General features: G+C 49.5%; 1 protein-coding gene and 1 long non-coding RNA gene across 2 annotated transcripts; both read right to left on the bottom strand.

Moving 5' to 3' along the window:
* Nucleotides 1,773–3,363, bottom strand: LOC110261041. The gene is made up of 2 exons (XR_002344781.1): nucleotides 2,201–3,363; nucleotides 1,773–1,880 (listed from the first exon to the last, which is right to left on the bottom strand). It is a non-coding gene; the product is annotated as an uncharacterized LOC110261041 (long non-coding RNA).
* On the bottom strand, nucleotides 7,195–16,560 carry LOC100626505 (cationic amino acid transporter 3). The gene is given in 13 exon segments (XM_021094916.1): nucleotides 7,195–7,415; nucleotides 7,418–7,471; nucleotides 7,641–7,749; nucleotides 8,022–8,188; nucleotides 8,385–8,584; nucleotides 8,763–8,865; nucleotides 8,959–9,098; nucleotides 9,272–9,494; nucleotides 9,660–9,772; nucleotides 9,974–10,151; nucleotides 11,289–11,447; nucleotides 12,008–12,400; nucleotides 16,443–16,560. Coding segments are annotated over 12 exon segments (1,887 nt in total). The 5' UTR covers nucleotides 12,384–12,400; nucleotides 16,443–16,560; the 3' UTR covers nucleotides 7,195–7,350.

The raw sequence follows: 20,949 nt of genomic DNA, 5'->3' as shown, positions 1-20,949 counted from the left end.
AGGGGTGTTAGCAGTTGTGGAGAGCAGACACCCCACCAGCCTGGGTCCCTGGAGGCGCTTGCGGAACAGAGCCCCCTGCTGGCCGGGCATCAACCACACACTTGCCCTGCAAGCCCAGAAAGAAAGGTCTATCTTATCCGGTCCCTGGGACTTGGGGATTCTTTGTTACATCCGCTTAGCATCGATTTCCCCGCTGATGCAGCTATCCAGGAAAATCCTCAGAGCAGAGCCTGGCATGGAGACGTGAAGCTAAAAGCACAGAACTGCTGTGGAAAGGAAGGTAACAAGATGTGCCCTGTGAGCTGGGAAGGGTGTTGCAGTGCAAACCGGGCTGGGCTCCCAAGATAGCACTTGTGTGGGGAGCCTGAACCTTTAGAAGAGAAGGAAGATCACATTTGCTTAGGGAAAAAAAGGGCCTAACAGCATGGTGGGCAGGAGGCAAATGGATAAGATGGAATGCAGCCACCAGAGAGGAGGTTCAAGGACTGGCTGCTGTCTGCTGCATTTTGTGATTAAAGATCTCTGATGGTCAGGCTCTTTTTTTGGGGTTTTTTGGGGGGTGCCACCCCCGTGGCATATGGAGGTTCCCAGGCTAGGGGTCCAATCAGAGCTGTAGCCACTGGCCTATGCCGCAGCCACGGCCACGTGTAGGGTGCAGACGAGGCTCAGATCCTGCGTGGCTGTGGCTGTGGCTGGGGTGTAGCCTGGCAGCTATAGCTCTGATTCAGCCCCTCCCCTGGGACCCTCCATATGCCATGGGTGCTGCCCTAAAGCCATCATCATCCTCCTAACCCCTCACGACAGCCAGGAGAATGTTGTGGAATGAAGCAGCTTGCCTGACTATAAAACCAAAAAGGCCTCAGGTGTCCAGGGACAGATAAAGTGAGGCCCGTCTTCAAGTTCAGCAAGATACTCATCCTTAGGACCCGGGACAGGAAGGGAAGGGAAAGCGGACCTTCCAGAGGAGGAGCCCCTCCTTATAGGGAACCCCGAGATGATGCAACATAATCTAGCACAAGTTACCACCCCTCTGCTGATTGGAACCAGCACCACGACCGTCCTCGTTGCACCTCACAAGTTCAAGTATGTTCTTACCCAAAACGAAGAAGGAGCTGGTGATGTAAGCCTGACCTCTGCCTTCTACCCAAAGAGTGAGGAAGGTGGACTTTCCCTCTCCCCCACGTTCCTTGGATCATAAAACTGTAGCCCACCTGATCCTCGGGCCAGAGCCCCCTTGCCTGCCTGCCTGTATCCCTCACAAGCATCCTGTCTGCATAAATCGATTTCTTGCCTATCCCTTGGTCTCTCGCTCAATTGCTTCTGTGCGGAGACACAAAGAACCTGAGCTTCAGTAGGTCCAGACATCAGGTGAGTGATTCGAATTAAAAAAAAAAACAAAACAAAACAAAACTGTGGGTCCAGGGAGTTCCCATTGTGGCACAGTGAAAACAAGTCCGATTAGGAACCATGAGGTGGTGGGTTCGATCCCTGGCCTCGCTCAGGGCTTAAGGATCTGGCGTTACCGTGAGCTGTGGTGTAGGTCGCAGTCGTGGCTCGGATCCTGTGTTGCTGTGGCTGTGGTGTAGGCTGGCAGCTGCAGTGCCAATTTGACCTCTAGCCTGGGGAGCTCCCTGTGTCGTAGGTGCCGCCCTAGAAAGCCAAAACAACAAAATCTGTGGGTTCAGCTCCCAATCTGGGTTTAGGCTGGCTTTGAGGCTGAGGCGTTTTTGTTTCACTGTGACCACATTTGGGGGGTTTTTTAGGACAAACGCTTTTACCAGGCATACGGAGGTTTTTACCAAGGCTGGTGCCCCAGAATGACACCCCTGCCCCTCTCTTCAACAGAAACCAGTTGCTCCTACGGAAGTTTCGGGAGGAGGCTGCAAAGAGAAAACAAGAACTGATGAGAACAAGCTAGCCTGTGATTTGACCTCCAGTGGACCTGGAGCTCATATGCACTCATGATAACACACGAGGATGCTGCTAAGCGACACACCCACCGGCGCCCTGACCCGGGATGGTTGCCATGACGACCACCAGAACAAGCCCTTACAAGGACTGGAAAGGAGAGGTGCCTCCCTTTGGGGTCCAAACCACATTAGAGAAGCGATGACTATCCCTCCCTCTCTTCCCAGTCCCCTCCCTTTCCCCTCCACCCTCCTAGATGCCCAGTGTCTCCGCCAGAATTAAGAGTCTCCACCTGAATTGGGTTGAGAGGCTGATTGGCAAATTAAGTTCCTGCTTCTCCCTTCTCTGGCCGTTGAATGAAATTTGTGCTGTTCCAGTCTCAGCACTGTTTCCTTATAGGCTCGAATCCAAGTGGGAAAAGGATCTCCCTGCAGGGAACTTGATCCAGTTTCTGGGGATAAAAGCTAATGGAAGATAATACGAGAAAAAGAATTTATATATATATGACTGGATCACTTTGCTGTACAGCAGAAGTTGGCACAACATTGTCCATCCACTATATTTTAATTAAAAAAAAAAATAGAACCTGCCTGGCTGAGACAAGGAGTCAGCCCCTGGGTCGGGCCCCGGGCATGGGTCCAGGGGATCAATTTGATAACAAGGTGATCCTGTGCCTGCTTTGTTTCCTTTTATTGGTGAACATGTTGCATTATGTTGATGGATTCTTTGGACCTCGGTTTACCTCGCGTTCAGGATGAACTGCGGAAAATATTCACCGTTGAGCCTCTACCATATAAGGATTCTTTGAGTCAAAGATGATCCATTGCTTCCTTGAGGGTCTAATGTAACTGGGCATCGTGGATTTTTTATCCGGGCATTTATTTCCACTGCCCAGTGGTCTGTGAGTGCCTTTGTCTGGAAGAACTGTCTCCCTGCCTTTGTTTTTTGGTTTTGTTTGTTTGTTTGTTTGTCAGTGCCCGCTACTTGCAGAAGTTCCTGGGCCAGGGATCAAACCCCCTGATCCACAGCACTGACAATGCCAGGTCCTTAACCCACTGAGCCACAAGGGAACCCCTCCCTGCCTTTGTTGCTGTGGTCAGATGGTGCTTAGTCTCCCATAAGAAACTCATCATCCATTTTTTTTAGTGAACTGATTGAGAAAACTGTTTTTGAGCAGAATTGGATGGGTGAATTCAAAAACAGCAGTGGAGTTCCCAGTGGGGTGCAGTGGAAACACATCTGACGCGTATCCACGAGGATGCAGGTTCGATCCCTGGCCTCACTCAGTGGGTTGGGGATCCAGTGTTGCCATGAGCTGTGGTGTAGGTCAAAGACATGACCTGGATCCCATGTTGCTGTGGCTGTGGCACAGGCTGGCAGCTGGAGCTCTAACTGGACCCCTAGCCTGGGAACTTCCATATGCCATGGGTGTGGCCCTACAAAAAAGCCAAAAAAAAAAAAAAAAAAAAACAATAACATCTGTCAAAAGGATCTTAGGGGTAGTTCCCGTCATGGCGCAGTGGTTAACGAATCCGACTAGGAACCATGAGGCTGCAGGTTCAGTCCCTGCCCTTGCTCAGTGGGTTAATGATCTGGCGTTGCTCTGAGCTGTGGTGTAGGTTGCAGATGCGGCTCGGATCCCGCATTGCTGTGGCTCTGGTGTAGGCCAGCGGCTACAGCTCCCATTAGACCCTAGCCTGGGAACCTCCATATGCCACGGAAGCGGCCCAAAGGAATAGCAAAAAGATAAAAAATTTAAAAAAAAAATTAAAAAAATAAAAAGGATCTTAGGGTCCCACCAGGATACAGAAATGCATCATTAAACGAAATAGAGACTAGGAGTGCTCTGCTGGCACAGAGGCTTAGGGACCTGGCCTTGTCACTGCAGTGGCTTGGACTGCCACTCTGCTTGGGTCAATGAGGTGGCACGGGTTCACGTTCTGGCCCAGGAACTTCCACGTGCCATAGGCACAGCCAAATAAATAAGAATAATAAAATTAAATACAGACTGATATGCATCACAATAAATTAGTTATATAGACGCACAGGCTTTGAAAACACAGGGTTACCCCAAGGGAGGGGGAGGGGATGGAGTGGGGGTTTGGGGTTGGCAGATGCCCACGGTGGTGTATGGAACGACTGGCCACAGGGGACCTGCCGTCTGGCACAGGACACTCACCCAATATTCTGTCATGGTTTTGATGGGAAAAGGATCTAGAAAAAAACTAATGTGTCTACATGTATAACTGAATCACTTTGTTGTACAGCAGAAAGTATCACATTTTAAATCAACTACACTTCAATAAAACTTTGTTTTTTCTCTTTTTGCCATTTCTTGGGTCACTCCCTCGGCATGTGTAGCTTCCCAGGCTAGGGGTGGAATGGGAGCAGCCGCCACCGCCCAGGCCAGGGCCACAGCAACTCGGGATCCCAACCACATCTGCAACCTACACCACAGCTCACGGCAATGCTGGATCCTTAACCCACTGAGCAAGACCAGGGATTGAACCTGCAACCTCATGGTTCCCAGTCAAATTCGTTAACCACTGAGCCACGATGGGAACTCCTAGATAATTTTTAAAAGGTAAAAGTTGACAGGGGAGTTCTCTTGAGGCCCAGTGGGTTAAGGATGGGGCATTGCCACAACTGTGGCTGGGATTCAATCCCTGACCCAGAAACTTCCATATGCCATGGGTGCTGCCAAAAAATAAATAAATAAAAGATTGACAGGCCTCACTCCCACCCACCTACCTTTCTTTCTCTCTTTCCTTTTTCGGCTTTTGTGGGCCACACCCAAGACATAGGAATCAAACCCGCAACCTCATGGGTAGATTCCCAGGCTGGTTGGTTGAATCAGAGCTACAGCGGCCAGCCTACACCACAGCCACAGCAACCCCAGATCCACGCTGAAACTGCAACCTACACCACAGCCCTCAGCATTTCTCGGATCCTTAACCCACTGAGCAAGGCCAGGGATCGAACCTGAATCCTCAGGCATACTAGGCCAGTTTGTTACTACTGGGCCACCATGAGAACTCCTCTTTCTTTCTTTCTTTCTTTCTTTTTTTCCCTGCCTTCCTTCTTTCACTATCTTTCTCTCAGCTGAGGAAAGTTCCCAGGGCCAGGGAACCTGTGCCACCGCAGTGACGCCAGCTCCTTCACCTGCTGAACCACCAGGGAACGCCCTGCCCTTGGTTCTTTCCCCCCAATCATTGTGTCCTCACCACCCACCCAAACAGGGGGTCCTGCAGTCACAATGCATTGTTGCCTGTGTTCCTTGGATTTGTACCACCTGCATCGTTTTGTCCTCCCAACAGTGAATCCTGGAAATTTCTCCAAATCAGAAAGAGCATCCTCACTTTTTCTATAGAGTTGCATCCCTTCCAGTGGGTCTGCGACTCAGAATCATGTATTTAGGCCTGACGGATGGATTGTTTCTAATATTTTGCCGTTACCACAGACCCCCGATCTACACTCTGTAGGCAGTTAGGGGGAGAAGTTCAAAGGTTCTCCCTGAGTCTTTTGGGCCTGGGCTGTTTTCAGCTCCAAATAATCCCCACACCAAAGAGGCACCTATTGGGGTGGCCAATTTTGCTTCCCTTGCAGGCCTCGGAGGAGGCTGACTCACGTTTGGTCAAGAAGAAAGTCCCGATCAGAACACGCACTTGAGGAGTCACTGTCAGGCCTCAACAGAAATGAATCTGACTGGTATCCATGAGGACGAAGGTTCAATCCCCCGACTAGCTCAATGGGTTAACAATCCAGTGCTGCCGTGGCATTGCTGAAGGCCAGCAGCTACAGCTCCGATTTAACCCCTAGCCTGGAAACTTCTATATGCTGTGGATATATGCTGTGGATGCAGCCCTAAAAAGACACACACACACAAAAGTTTATTTAAAAAAAAAAAAAAAAAAAAAAAAAGCAGTTCCCAGAGTTCTCATCGTGGCTCAGTGGCAAACAAACCCAACTACTCTCCATGGGGATGCGGGTTCCATCCTGGCCTTGCTCAGTGCGTTAAGGAGCAGGCATTGCTGTGCCCTAGCCTGGGAATTTCCATATGCTGCAAGTGTGGCCCTAAAAAGACAACAACAACAACAACAAAAAAAAAAAAAAAAGGAAAAAAACTTCTGGGTGTCTGGGTGTGTGTTCACATTGTGGCACATCAGAAACCCTAGGAACCATGAGGTTGCAGGTTCAATGCCGGGCATTGATCACTGCGTGAAGGATCTGGCCTTGCCACGAGCTGTGGTGTGGGTTGCAGATTCAGCCTGGATCCTGAGTTGCTGTGGCTGTGGCCTAGGCCAGCAGCTATAGCTCCGATGTGACCTCTGGTCTCTGCTTACATTGTTGTACTTTCTTTGTGAAAATTCATCTTGCCAGCACACTTACGAAGCGCATGATTTTCCGCATGCATGTTATGCTTTTAAGGGTTTGCGTTATGCCCTCCAGGGGTACAGAGACATCGCCAGACTGCAAAACCAAGAGGTCATGGGAAAACACCCATCCTGAGTAGGAAATTAGGTCCAGATGAAGAGAGCATGAAAGAGGAGACTGGGGAGGTGTGTAAGGAGAACTTCCAAAGGAGTAAAAAGATTGAAAAGACTGTGAGAGGCAGGAAGCCGAAGGACCAGGGCAGCTTCTCCAAGGGTAAGACAAAGTCTGTTGGTTGAAGGAAAGTGCTGCCTTGAACATGGTGATTCCTGAGGATTCAGGAGACTCTGCATTGGGAGAGGAAGGCGACGATGAAATGGATGAGGTCGAATGCCTTCTTGAAGAAGGGAGTCTGCAGAGCCCTCTGACAGCTTCCAAAGGAAGGTCTCAGCAGAAGGCTCAGATGCTCAGGGTGCCACCTGAGAATGCAGTCCCTCCCCAGCTATCACCTGGCCCAAGAGAAATCAGTACAAGCGACCGCAAGTTCATGGTGGATATGAGCGCATCCCCGAGGTCTATCAGGAGGAACAACAGGATGGCTGTGGGAGCGGTGGCCACAGGCTCCGAAGCAAACACACCATGACCAGGCTGAAAGGCCTGGAGTCCAGGAGAGCCTCCCACAAATGACTGGAGTGAATATCACCGAAGCAGCTACCGTCCTGGGCAAGACCACTGCCCTGAGCAAGAAGCCCGGAGTCAGAGCACCGCTCGGCCTCTTACCTGGGACACTTCCTGACATATGCAAGGCGGCTTCATGATCTACAGAATAGGGATCATGCCTTGACTTTAACAGCGCTGTGCTGAGAACCAGTGAATTAATAGAAGTGAACTTATTTATTATAAAAAAATAGTTTACTTTAAATTACACGTTAAAGTCATTGTGTCCACCAGCAATAAATAGAGGGCTCTAAATGCATCCCACATTCACACTCCACAGAGGCTTAAAACGTCCCTTGAATCAGAAGACATTTGCCCTTTTGGAGGGAGCCACAGAACATCTATTTGCTCTGCTTAAGAGGATTCAGCATTAGGGGTGTGTTCATCCAGAGTCTGGAAACTGAACGCTGCTGCTGTGGATCACTCTTCTCCTCCGGGCTGTGTCGGATCCCATATCCAAAGTATATGGCCAGTCCTAGCAGGGAAATGAGACCATGAGAAGGAAAAGAAGGCCCTCTCCCCACTTACAAATGCCCAGAAGGTGCCTTATTATGGCGTCTGACACAGTTTGTGGGGAGAGGTCATTAGGAAGGGGATTGGGTTCTGTCCCTCAAGAGGCCTCTTCATCCCAGAAGGCCACTCACCCATGGCATTCCAGATGCCAAACTGGGCCCAGGTCACAGAGGACATCTGCATCATCAGGTAGACATTCAGAAAGATGCTCAGCACTGGGAGGACGGGCAGAGCAGGGACCTGGGGGCAAAGTCAGTGACTCACTGAACACAGCACCCACATCTGAGAGGGAGGACCCTCCCCCACGTGGGCGGGGAGACTCCAGTCCTCCTCAGGCTGTGCATGCAGGGCCCACTGAGACTGGGGGTGGGGGGGAAGCACTGGGTGGGACCAGGGAAGGTCCATGGGTTTGAGCAAGTCCCCCCTTCCCTGGTCCAGCAAGGAGACTTCACCTCAAAGCTTGTCGACTTCAGCCCCTCAGCCTGGACAGCTGGGCACATAAGGTCACCTACCCTGAAGGGAAGAGGAGAGGTGTTCTGGGGCTGCCTCCAAATGATGGCGGTGATCCCAGCAATAAGCAGCAGCAGCAGCACAGCCCCTGCTGTGAACCCGGGGTCTCCAGAGAACACGCGGCTGGGCCACAGGGCCAGAAGCAGGCTCAGGATGGTCAGCAGGAGAACTGCAAGGGTCAAGGGGGAGGACAGCAGGCTCAACTCCAGAGGCCAAATGGGTCAAGACCTCGGGTCACCCCTCCCCACACTGCCCACCCCAGGAAGGGCTATCACATCTGCAAGACTCCTCAGCTGCCAGCACACCCACTCCCTACCCATCCTGTCCATCTCAGAAGATCACCAAAGAGATGTCCCCAGGCTCACCCAGCAGGAATGTGCATCCATAGACAATCTGGCCAGATTTCAGAGTGGGGGTGGTGCTGATAGGGTCACACAGACTCTTTAGAGGGTTTGAGGTTCCGGCTTCAGGTACAGATTCCAAAGGACTTGCTCCAACTATAGGCTCCATCTCAATTTCCTCCTCTGCTTTCTCCTTCTTGCTGAAGTTCTGGTCTGGTTGGTATCTGAAGCAGAGGATTTAAGGCAATGTTAATAGCAGCCTCTATGCATCCAACATCAGTCAGTATAACCCACCTCTTTCCTTCCAGAGCCTAGCAGGACATTTAGAAGACAGATGCTCATTAGCTCCCCTTCAATTCCCATGAGCCCAATACCCCCAGTTAATGTGTAGTGGAGTCTCACCTGAGGATCAGGACAGAAAAAGTCACAAGGAAGTAAGAAAGCAGGGCCCCAATTGACATGAGTTCCACAAGATGAAAGATCTCAAAAAGTACTGCCAGGATCCCTAGAATGAGGGTTGGGGGAGGGATTAAGAAGCCACTGGATATATCCAAGCTAAGGAAATTGATCAAAGAAGGACTGGGTTGTGTTTATGGACCTGAAAGAGTTGCAGAAACCAGGATGGCCACGATGGGGGTGCCTCTTCGGGCATAGGTTTTGCCAAGTCCCCGGAAAAGGAGCCCATCCTCTACCATTGCACAAATCAACCGAGACATGGTCAACATAACAACATGGAGGCTGGAAAAGACAATAATGGGAACATGTGTAAAGATGTAGACAAGCAGGACAGACCTGGTTTCTGCTCCCTAGTCCCACATGGGGTGAGGTGTCTTTCCCTCTTGTCCCTCGATCCCAAGAGAGAGGATGTCTGAGCATCTGACGGTACATGGAGAGAAAGCTTTGACACTGACCTGTATAAAAGAGCACACAGGATGACAACAGCCACCAAGTATCCAGCAGGAGCCCACCCAACATGGTGAAAAGCCTGCGGCAGCGGACTGTAAGGATGAATCTGGTAGTAGGGCACCATGAGGGTGAGAGCTGCTGTGACACCAGAGTAGGCCAAAAAGCAGCTGGATATGAAGATCCCTAGGCTCCAAGGGATGGAACGCTGAGGGTTAGGGGTTTCTTTCCCTGCAGGATGGTGGGAGCATCAGGTCAGGAAAACACACAGCTGTGAAATCATTCAATATTCTTCCCCCTTGCATCTCCAAAAGCAGCCTCATCAACTGCCAACCCCATTGCTCAAGGGCAGCCCAAAGGGGCAAAGCTGGAAAGGACACACAAAGACCATGTTACCTGCAGTGACAATGGCATTGAGACCAAGGAATGAGTAGAAAGGCATAGCTGCTCCTTGGAGAATCCCTTCAAAGCCAAAGGGCACAAACCCTCCAGAACCCAGAGGGCCCAGGCTGTGGTGAGAGAAGGGATGAAGAAGAATGTGGGGGAGGTTGTTCAGACATCTCTACTGGACTCTTCTGTTAACGCCCCAAGACCTGGGCTCCAGGACCCCATCATCTGGATCCATCAGCCCAGGTCTCTTCCAGTCCCACCGTATTCCTAGATCTGCAGCCCCCGCTAAGCAGGACTAGGGGCAAGAGGACCCTCCTAACCTATAGCTGTCAGAGGATCCAGATGTGGCCAGTTTGTAGTCCTGTTCTGTGAGCTGCCAATTGTGCAGGTCTCCCTTAATGAAGCCAGAGAGGATCATGAAGCTGAGAACCAAAACATTGCAGCCTGCAGACACTTTTCTAACCAGGGCTGAGTCATGAACTCCCAGAATCAGTAGCCCTGTGGGAAAGACGGAAAGTGTGAAACCTCCAAAATAATTAAATCCACAGAGACAGAAAGTGGATGGGCGGTGGTCAAGGGCTTAGGGTTGGGGACCTGAGGTGGGGTGGGGATGGACAGTGATGCTCAGTGGGTACAGGGCTGCCTTTGGGGGAGATGAAAATGTTTGGAAGTAGAGGGAGATTTTGGTTGTGCAACACTGTGAATGTCCTAAGTGCTACGGAATTGTATACTCCAAGATGGTTCATTTCTTTCTCTTTCTTTATATTTTTTTTTTCTTTTTCTGTCTTTTTACCATTTTCTGGGGCCGAACCCATGGCATACGGAGGCTCCCAGGCTAGGGGTCCAATCGGAGCTGTCGCTGCCGGTCTACACCACATCCACAGCAATTCGGGATCTGAGCTGCGTCTGCGACCCACACCACAGCTCACGGCAACACCTGATCCTTAACCCACTGAGCAAGGGCAGGGATCGAACCCGCAACCTCATAGTTCCTAGTCAGATTCGTTAACTACTGTGCAAGGAAGAGAACCACGGAATCTCCTTTCCTTTAGAAGAATATCCTTGTTCTCAATATAGAGGAGGAAACCTGTTATTTTCTCAGTGATTCTGAGCTGCGCTGATTTTGTCCCTGGATGGTGGTGTGGCCATATCTGGAGATATTCCGACTGTCATGTGTCACATGGGGAAGCAAAGGCCAGGGATGCTGGTCAACATCCAACAGTGATTTTACAGGAGTTCCCACTGTGGCTCAGCAGGTTAAGTACCCAGCCTTGCCTCTGGAGGATGTGGGTTGGATCCCTGGCCTCACTCACTGGGTTCAGGATCCAGTGTTGTCATGAGCCGTGGTGTAGGTTGCAGATGTAGCTTGGATTCAGATCATATACTGAGGAAATTCCATATGCCACCCCTATACATGTATTAAAAAAGAAAACTGTAATTCGGGGAGCACAGGACAGCCCCCACCCGTGGGCAAACGTCAGTGCTGCAAAGGTGGAAAACAATGGGCTAAGCTCTGCCTTCCTGACCCTTTCTCTCCAGTCCTAATCCCCCCACCATTCGGGAACCCAAGCCCTTCCCATCCCAGGCCCCCATTCACAGTCCATGCTCCCCAGCTTAGCTCTGACCCCTTCTTACCAGCCATCAGCAGCACCAGGGCCAGCGCAACAAAGTCTGGGTATGGGGCCAGGAACGAGGGCATATGCTCAGAGAACATTCCCTCTAATTTTTGTGAGATGTGGTTCCCAATCAGGCTGTCAAAGTTGTAGCTCCAGGCCCTGGTCAAGTAGGCAGTGGCTGCAGTGGCAGAAGGTAGATTCATGAAAGGACAGTAACTGAACCCCTACAAACACCCTGGAGTGCATTTGGGGGGGAAGAAACAGACAAAATACCCTGTCTCAAAGTTTCACTTCATGGGCTCAGGGGAGCTGAATAGGTGACTAAATGGGCTATGTGATATGTTAGGAGGAGATGGAGGTTTTGCAAGAAAAGAACACAGGGAAGTAGGACCAGCACAGCTGGGAGATGAGGGCTGAAATCCCACTCAACTGGTACAGGTAAATCCAGGAAGACAACAGCTGAGCAAAGCCTTTCAAATGCTGAGAAGTGAGCCTGTGGGTTGTGCCTCCCTTGCACCCACTCCCTACACTTCCCCCTCCTTCTAAGTTTTGGGTCCAGTCATTTTAGGACAACAGAATAGAGCCGAGGAGAATTCAGGGGGAGGGGATTCTGCCACAACCATCTGACTCCCTCTACAAGGTCAATGACAAAGGGCTGATGAACAAGGGAAGACCCCAGATCTCTCTCCCAGGTCCCTGGTCTTAAGCCCACAGCATGGCCCGCTCCCGGCATCTCACCAACGCCTAAATGCAGTATGAGGGTCCAGCCAGTGATGAAGGCATACAGTTGTCCCATTGTCACATAGCTGTAGAGATACACAGAACCAGAGCGGGGTACCCGGGCCCCAAACTCAGCAAAGCAGAACGCACACAACACGGCAAATAAGGCAACGAGCAAGAAGGAGACGATGACCGCAGGTCCAGCTACATACACGGCCATGGCACCAGCCAGGATGTATATACGAGCCTTGGGGGTATTCACACCAAAAAGCACTAGATTGAGGGTGTTTAGATGAAGTGTGGGAATCTCAGACTCCTCCCTGGGCTCTAGTGGCTGCCTTCGGACCAGTTTCTCACCAAATTGGCGAACACGCTGACCCAGCATCCTGGACATATTGAAGAGGCTCCGCCCTGCAGAGAAAATAAGTCACAAAGTCCCCAAGAATGTCCATTCACACTTGACCCTGGGAGTCTGACTCCACAAAGCAACGGGGTTATGGTAGCAGCGGGTAAAGGGGTACACGGGGCACGTTCTCCATCTCTGAGCTTTGGTTTCTTCAAATCTAAGGAAGACTTTCCACATGGTTCAAAGTTACTGGAAAGGCTGCTTGCAGAGAAGGGAGGGGAGAGAATTATGTCTCCCCCAAAATGCACCACTTTTTTTTTTTTTTTTTTTTTTTTTTTGCCTTTTCCTTTTGAGAGCCGCTCCTGCGGCATATGGAGGTTCCCAGGCTAGGGATCCAATTGGAGCTGTAGCCACTGGCCTACGCCAGAGCCACAGCAACTCGGGATCCGAGCCGCATCTGCAACCTACACCACAGCTCACACCAACACCAGATCTTTAACCTACCGAGCAAGGCCAGGGATCGAACCTGCAATCTCATGGTTCCTAGTCAGATTAGTTAACCACAGGAACTCCAAAAATGCACCATTTTACATGTGCACTGTTTGGAGCTGAAGGCAATGAGGACCCAGAAGACTCAGGAACAGCTGTGGCCTCTCCCTTAACTGCTCAATAACTTAGACAGACGGCCCATGCCAGGAAGAGAGCTGTTTCTAGAGATAAAGTTTTATCTCAGAAAGACATCTCTAGGAGTTCCTGCCGGGGCTCACTGGTTAACAAATCTGACTAGGAACCATGAGGTTGCGGGTTCGATGCCTGGCCTTGCTCAGTGGGTTAAGGATCAGGTGTTGCCGTGAGCTATGGTGTAGGTTGCAGATGTGGCTTGGATCCCGTGTTGCTGTGGCTCTGGCATAGGCCAGTGGCTACAGCTCCAATTGGACCCCTAGCCTGGGAACCTCCATATGCCGCGAGAGCGGCCCAAGATATGGCAAAAAGACCAAAAAAAAAAAAAAAAAAAAAAAAAGACATCTCTAAATACATGGGCAAACATTTGCTTCCCAAGCAGTTCTCCTCCCAGCTTCCTGGGGGCTGTCTCCCTCCCCTGGGAACACCCAGATCCCCACCCCTTCACATTAAGCTCAGGGTGTGAGCATTTAAGCCTCAGGTGCCTGACTGTCTTTGAGCCTCTGAGTTTCTATGGGCCTCCTGTACCTAACAAACTAAATTTGTTCATCTGCTATGTAAATGTCATGATCAGACCAGTCAAAGAATCTAGAAAGCCAAGATTTTGGCCCCTTCAGAAGCAAAAGCTTCTAAAACAGTGCCTGGCACACACAGCAGCTGCTTAATTGGTCTACGCTGAGTGGCTAAGAGAGATGATTATAGAATTGAAATCAACCAGATCTGCTGGTTCCAGTTCAGCTCCGCTATGCATCAGCTTGTCTGATTGAGTAAAAACTGTGTGCCATCTTTGTCCTCCTTTCCACCATAAAACAAGGGATATTGTTGCCATCCTTATTCCTTCCCTTCCTTGTTATGTGCAAAGTGACTCTTTAAGGGGCTGGGTGATCAGAGAACTGAGACTCCACATCTTTCTACACCAAGGTTCCTGAAAACTAACTGCTTTCTGTGTCACTACTTGCAGAGTGACAGGGAGTTGGAACTGCGAGTTCAGGCAGAATGACATGGGACAGACTCTAGCCCAGCTCAGTCAAGGCATCAAACCACACTGGTCTGTCTCCCAACTGTCTGCAGGAAAGGGTCCCACCTTCACTCTCAATCAGAAGTGACAGGATTCTCTCTCCTAATCTTTGGGGCACACAATGTCTCCCCACTACCCAGCTCTGAGGGCCAGGCTGACCCAGTGAACACAGTCACCTTCAGGAAGCTCCTGCCCACGGAGCCTCCAAAGCCCAAGCTCAGCCCAGTGGTGAAGAGCAAGCTTTCCAAGAGCCAGGAAACGCTGATTCGCATCTTGGCTCCGCCCCCACACCTGTGCCTTTGAACACGTCATGTACTGCTCAGAACCCCTGTTTGCCTCTTTTTCAAATGCTTCTGACCAGTTTCGTGCACTGTTAGGATGAGTGTTAAAGGAGCAGCTTCTGTGGAGAAAAGACGGGGGGTCCTCCAAAAACTAAAAATGCTTTCCCATATAATCCAACACTCCCCCTCTGGGGATACCCTCCAATAACAGAGAAGATGGTCTCAGAGAGCTGTGGACACCCCTGTTCACAGCAGGATTAGTCACCAAAGCTGACACACGGAAGCAGCTCCCGTGTCCATCCATGAAGGAAAGGCTAACAGTGTGGTCTATACAGACAGTGAGATAGGAGTCAGCCTTCAAAAGACAGCGTTTCTTTTTTTCTTTCTTTTTTTTTTTTTTGGCATTTTGGGGCTGCATCCTTAGTGATGGAGCTTCCCAGGCTCGGGGTGGAATCAGAGCTGCAGACACAAGCCTACACCACAGCCACAGCAACAGGGATCCAAGCCACGTGTGTGAACTACACCAAAGCTCATGGCAACACCTGAACCTTAACCAACCAAGCAAAGCCAGGGACTGAACCCAAATCCTCATGGATCCTACTCAGGTTCGTTAACCACTGCGCCATGAAAGGAACACAAAGACAACAATATCTGACCTGTGCTACCACCTGGAGGAAGCTTGAGGACATTTTGCCAAGTGACAGGAGCCCGGCACCAAAAGACAAATACTCTGTATTTCCACCGCCATGAAGTACCCAAAGGAGTCAGATCCTTAGAGACACAAAGTCGAAAGCAGCTGAGTGAGGGGACAAAGAGAAGCCCTTGTCCAATGGGGACACAGTTTCAGGTTTACAGCATGAAAAGTGTCTGGAGATTGGCTGCTCAGCAAATATGTAAACGTACGTCAACTTAGTGACCTGCACACTTTAAACTGCTTAGCATGGGTGCCGGCCTCAGCAGCACCTCTGCTAAAACTGGAATCTTGCAAAGAAGATTAGCATGGCCCCTGCGCCAGGATGAGACACACAGTCATGAAGCATTCCATGGTCTTTACCTGAACCCCTTTGCTGTAAAGCAGAAATGATCACAACAATGAAAATCATTGGGGGTTCCCGTTGAGGTGCAGGGGAAACGACTCTGACTAATATCCATGAGGATGTGGGCTCCATCCCTGGCCTCGGCCTTGCTCAGTAGGGATCCCACGTTGCTGTGGCTGTGGTGTAGACCGGCAGCTGTAGCTCTGATTTGACCCCTAGCTGGGGACCTTCCATATGCGGCGGATGTGGTGCTAAAAGCAAAAGAAAAAATGAAAAGAAAGAAAGGAAGGAAGGAAATCAACTATACTTCCATAAAACTTGAAAAATTTTTAAATACTTAAATAGATTTTGTTGTGTATTTTATCACCAATTTTAAAATTGCCGCTGCCAATGATAAACAATAGAGCCAGCTTCACAGAGTTCCTGGCTGTAACAAACCCCAAGGGGATTTAACATAAATCACCACACCATCATCCTTCACGGATACCAAATCCAGGATGCTGCCAAGTCCCTCATGTCATCCTTGTACCTGCAGACACAGTGTGCCAGGTAGTAGACAGGAGCCTGAAGTCAGTGGTCCCCAGGTCATACACCTTACATAAGGGCAATTTTTCCTGTTGTCAGAACACAAACCTAAATACTAGTCTTAGAGCCTCTGGACATGGATGTAATCTCCCCACCCCACCTCTTCTCACACAAACCCTCACACCTGCCAGCTCCTGCTTTCCTGTGCAGAATGGGTCTTTCCACCCTCAGGCTGAGCCAGGCTGACCCAGCTGCACCCTGGGATGGCAGAGTTCTCTTTAGGAGTAGCCAAGGAGTTCCGCTCTGGCTCAGCAGCAATAAACCCAACTGGTATCCATGAGGAGGCAAACTTGATCCCTGGTGTCACTCAGTGGGTTTAGGATCCAGCATCCCCATGGCTGTGGCATGAGGCCGGTAGTTGCAGTTCAGATTCCACCCCTAGCCTGGGAACTTCCCTATGCCGCAGGTGTGGCCACAAAGAGACAACAACAACAACAACAAATATCCAGGAGTAGCTGAACCCAGCGCCCAGTCTCCTCCAGATGAAGGGGATACCAAGACTTACTGGATTCTTGGAGCAGAGCCTGGAGCACTGGAACACGCAGGGAGACTGAGGTTAAGCTGTGTGGGGCTGGAGCTGACACATCTCCAAAAACGAAAGCAGGAAGTTATTGAGCACAAAAGGCTAGACTCAATTAACCTTGGGTTGTTGGCATGGGGCTGGGGGTGGGGCTGGGGTGGCGCTGAGTGAGCAGGATCACCTGTAGTGTTGCAATCAGCCAGTGACTCTTCTGTGGTTACCCTCAGTGCAAGGTTTTTGGGGTTTGTTTGTTTCTTTATTTGTTTTTCCTTTTAGGCACCTGCAACATATGAAAGTTCTGAGGCTAGGGGGCCGATCGGAGCCAATGCCAGGAAGAGAGCTATTGTCACAGGTAACTTGTTATCTTGGAAAGACTTCATGGAGTGGCAAAGCTTTGCTCCTCCCATCCTCCTGGGCGCTGTCTCCCTCCCCTTTGAACCCCAGAACCCCACCCTTTCTCCTTGGCTCTGAGTAGCATATAAACCCTAGGTGCCCAACTGCCTTTGAGCCTCAGAATTTTTATGGGCCTCCTCTAGATACCAGACTACATTCGTCCATCTCTTAGGGAAATGTAATTATTACAGCAGGCAAAGGAAAGTTTTCTGTCCCTTCAGAAGCAAAAGAAAGATGTTTTCTGTCCCTTCAGAAGCAAAAGCAAGAGCTTCAGAAGCAAAAGAAAGATGTTTTCTGTCCTTCAGAAGCAAAAGCAAGAGTTCCTGTTGTGGCACAATGGAAAGGAATCTGACTGGGAACCATGAGGTTGTGGGTTCCATCCCTGGCCTCGCTCAGTGGATTCAGGATTCGGCATTGCCGTGAGCTGTGGTGTAGGCCATAGACACGGCTCGGATCTGGCTTTGCTGTGGCTCTGGCATAGGCTGGCAGCTACAGCTCCAATTGGACCCCTAGCCTGGGAACCTCCATATGTACAGGTTCCGCCCTAAAAAGTCAGAAGACAGAAAAAAAGGCAAAAGAGAGAAAAGTTTTCTGTCCCTTCAGAAACAAAAGCTTTTTCTTTTTTTGTGTTTTTTAGGGCTGTACCCAGGGCATATGGAAGTCCCCAGGCTAAGATTCCAGTCAGGGCTGTGGCTGCCTGCCTACACCACAGCCACAGCAGCAGCAGATCAGAGCTGATACTGCTGCCTACACCACAGCTCATGGCAATGCCAGATTCTTAACTCGCTGAGAAAGCCAGGGATCCAACACACATCCTCATACATACTAGTTAGAATCTTAACCTGATGAGGCACAGCGGGAACTCTGTAAATGCTTCTAATACAGTGTGTGGCACACACAGCAGCTGCTTAATTGGTATATGGTGCTGATTTTAGAATCGATGATTCTATTATTTTTATTTATTTATTTATTTGTCTTTTGTCTTTTTAGGGCTGCACCCACGGCATATGGAGGGTCCCAGGCTAGGGGTAGAATCCGAGCTACAGCTGCCGGCCTATACTACAGCCACAGCAACTCCAGATCCTTAATCCACCGAGTGATCCCAGGGATCGAACTTGTGTCCTCATGGATGCTAATCAGGATCGTTTCCACTGAGCCACAAGGGGAACTCCCCTAGAATTGATGATTCTAGAATTGAAATCAACCAGCTCTGTTATTCAAATCTAGCTCTGCTATGCATTAGCTTGTCTGGTTTCGTACAAACCATGTACCATCTTTGTCCTTCTATTTTCTATAAAACAGGGGAAATTTTCATCATTATTCCATCACCTCCATGTTATGTGTGAAGGGACTCTTTAAGGGGCTGGGTGATCAGAGAACTTAAGACTCCACATCTTTCTACACCAAGGATCCTAGAAACGGACGTCTTTTTGTGTCACTGCTTGCAGAGTGACATGGAGTTGGAACTGCGAGTTCAGGCAGAATGACATGGGACAGACTCTAGCCCAGCTCAGTCATGGCATCAGACCACACTGGTCTGTCTCCCAACTGCCTGGAGGAAAGGGACCAACCCTTCATTCTTCATCTTCAGGAAGCCTCTGCCCATGACACTCCAAAGTCCATGGTTACACTTTGGTTAAGAGCAAACATTCAAAGAGCCAGGGAACTCTGGTTAAAATCTTGGCTCAGAGCTTCCGTGCTCACTGGAAAGGAATCTGAAGAGCATCTGTGAGGACGCAGGTTCAATCCCTGGAATCACTTGGTGGGTTAAGGATCCGGCATGGCCCTGAGTTCTGGTAAAGGTTGCAGATGTGGCTTGGATCCTGCTTTGATGTGGCTGTGGTGGCATCCACAGCTCTGATTCGACCCCTAGCCTGGGACCCTCCACATGTTACAGATGCAGCCCTAAAAAGATTAAAGAAAAATTAAAAATTAAAGAGTTTTAAAAATAATCTTGGCTCCACCAACACCCTCTGTGCACCTGGAGAAGTCATTTCATTCTCTGGGCGTCTGTGTTCTTCTTGTTCAGATACTACGGAGGAGCCCTTGGGCACTGTGAGTAGGAAAGTAAAATGGAGAAGGGAGTAGATACTATGCATAAAATGTGGTCATTCCTCAAATATTGAAAATGGATTTACCCTATGATCCAGTAATTCAGCTTCTGGGTACAGACCCAAAGGAACAGAAAACAGCATCTCAAAGAGATAACCGTTCACCCATGGTTATACCAATACTATTCACAGTAGCTCAAACATGGAAGCTTCTCCTATGTCCATCCCCAAAGGAATTGACAGACACAATATGCTCCATACAGACAGTGGAATATGATTCAGCCTGAGAAAACAGCAATGGCTGACCCCTGCTACAACATGGAGGACCCTTGAGGACACTGTGCTAAGTGACATGAGCCAGTCACAAAAAGACCAAGAGTGTATGATTCCACTTCTATGAAATGCCCAGAGAATCAAATTCATAGACAGAAAAGTCAAACGGTGGTTTGCCAGGAGCTGAGGTGAGGGGGCAACGGGGAGTTATTGTTAAATGGGCACAAGAAGAGAAGGGTTCTGAGACTGGTCGAAGGACAATGGAAATGTACTCAATGGTACAGAACTGTACACCTACAATGGTAGAGACGGTTAATTTTATGCAATCAGAGCAACCAGGGATCCAAGCCACGTCTGCTACCTACTACCTACACCATAGCTCACGGCAACACCGGATCCTTAACCCACTGAGTGAGGCCAGGGGTTGAACCTGGGACCTCATGGATGCTAGTAAGATTCCTTTCTGCTGAGCCACAATAGCAACTCCTACCACCATATGTTCAATTAATACCAGTAACGTGTACTCTGAGCCAGCGTCACAGTGTGAGCAAGCCCTGTGTTGATTTCATATTCCAAACACTGAACTGCTGTTTGGATGGGTGAATTCAAGAATAACATCGGAGTTCCCAGTGTGGTGCAGTGGAAACACATCTGACTAGTATCCATGAGGATGCAGGTTTGATCCCTGGCCTCGCTCAGTGGGTTGGGGATCCAGCATTGCCACGAGCTGTGGTGTAGGTCAAAGACATGACCTGGATCCCATGTTGCTGTGGCTGTGGCACAGGCTGGCAACTGGAGCTCTAACTGGACCCCTAGCCTAGGAACTTCCATATGCCATGGGTGTGGCCCTAAAAAAAAGCCAAAAAAAGCCAAAAAAAAAAAAAAAAAAGAATAACATCTGTCAAAAGGATCTTAGGGTCCCCCAGTAGGATACAGAAATGCATCATTAAATGAAATAGAGACTAGGAGTGCTCTGCTGGCACAGAGGCTTAGGGACCTGGCCTTGTCACTGCAGTGGCTTGGACTGCCACTCTGCTTGGGTCAATGAGGTGGCACGGGTTCACGTTCTGGCCCAGGAACTTCCACGTGCCATGGGCACAGCCAAATAAATAAGAATAATAAAATTAAATACAGACTGATACGCATCACAATAAATAAGTTATATAGACTCACAGCCTTTGAAAACACAGGGTTATCCCAAGGGAGGGGGAGGGGATGGAGTGGGGGTTTGGGGTTGGCAGATGCCCACGGTGGTGTATGGAACGACTGGCCACAGGGGACCTGCCGTCTGGCACAGGACACTCACCCAATATTCTGTCATGGTTTTGATGGGAAAAGGATCTAGAAAAAAACTAATGTGTCTACATGTATAACTGAATCACTTTGTTGTACAGCAGAAAGTATCACATTTTAAATCAACTACACTTCAATAAAACTTTTTAAAAAATGGGGGAAAAAGTTGTATAGTACTAATCTCCTCTTTTTTTTTTTTTTTTTTTTTTTTTTTTTTGGCCTCTCCCAGCCCCATTATGGGAAAGTTCCTGGGCTAGGGCTTGAACCTCACACCATAGCAGTGACCATGACAGATCTTTAACCCACTCGCCACCAGGGAACTCCTTCCCTTCTCTTCTCATGCTTTTCCATCACCCAAACACTTCTCTGGAATTCTATATTCCCGTTGTTATAACCTATGTTGCAGAACCTGAGCTGTTTGACCCATAAGAATGTCCCACAGTCAGAATTTTGCTGCTCACACCTTCTTGGGGCAAGGATTC

Source organism: Sus scrofa, chromosome 6, assembly GCF_000003025.6.
Source record: "Sus scrofa isolate TJ Tabasco breed Duroc chromosome 6, Sscrofa11.1, whole genome shotgun sequence".
In the NCBI taxonomy this organism is placed as follows: domain Eukaryota; kingdom Metazoa; phylum Chordata; class Mammalia; order Artiodactyla; family Suidae; genus Sus; species Sus scrofa.
The sequence above is the reverse complement of the archived record's forward strand: the minus strand, read 5'-3'. Positions and strand labels throughout refer to the sequence as shown.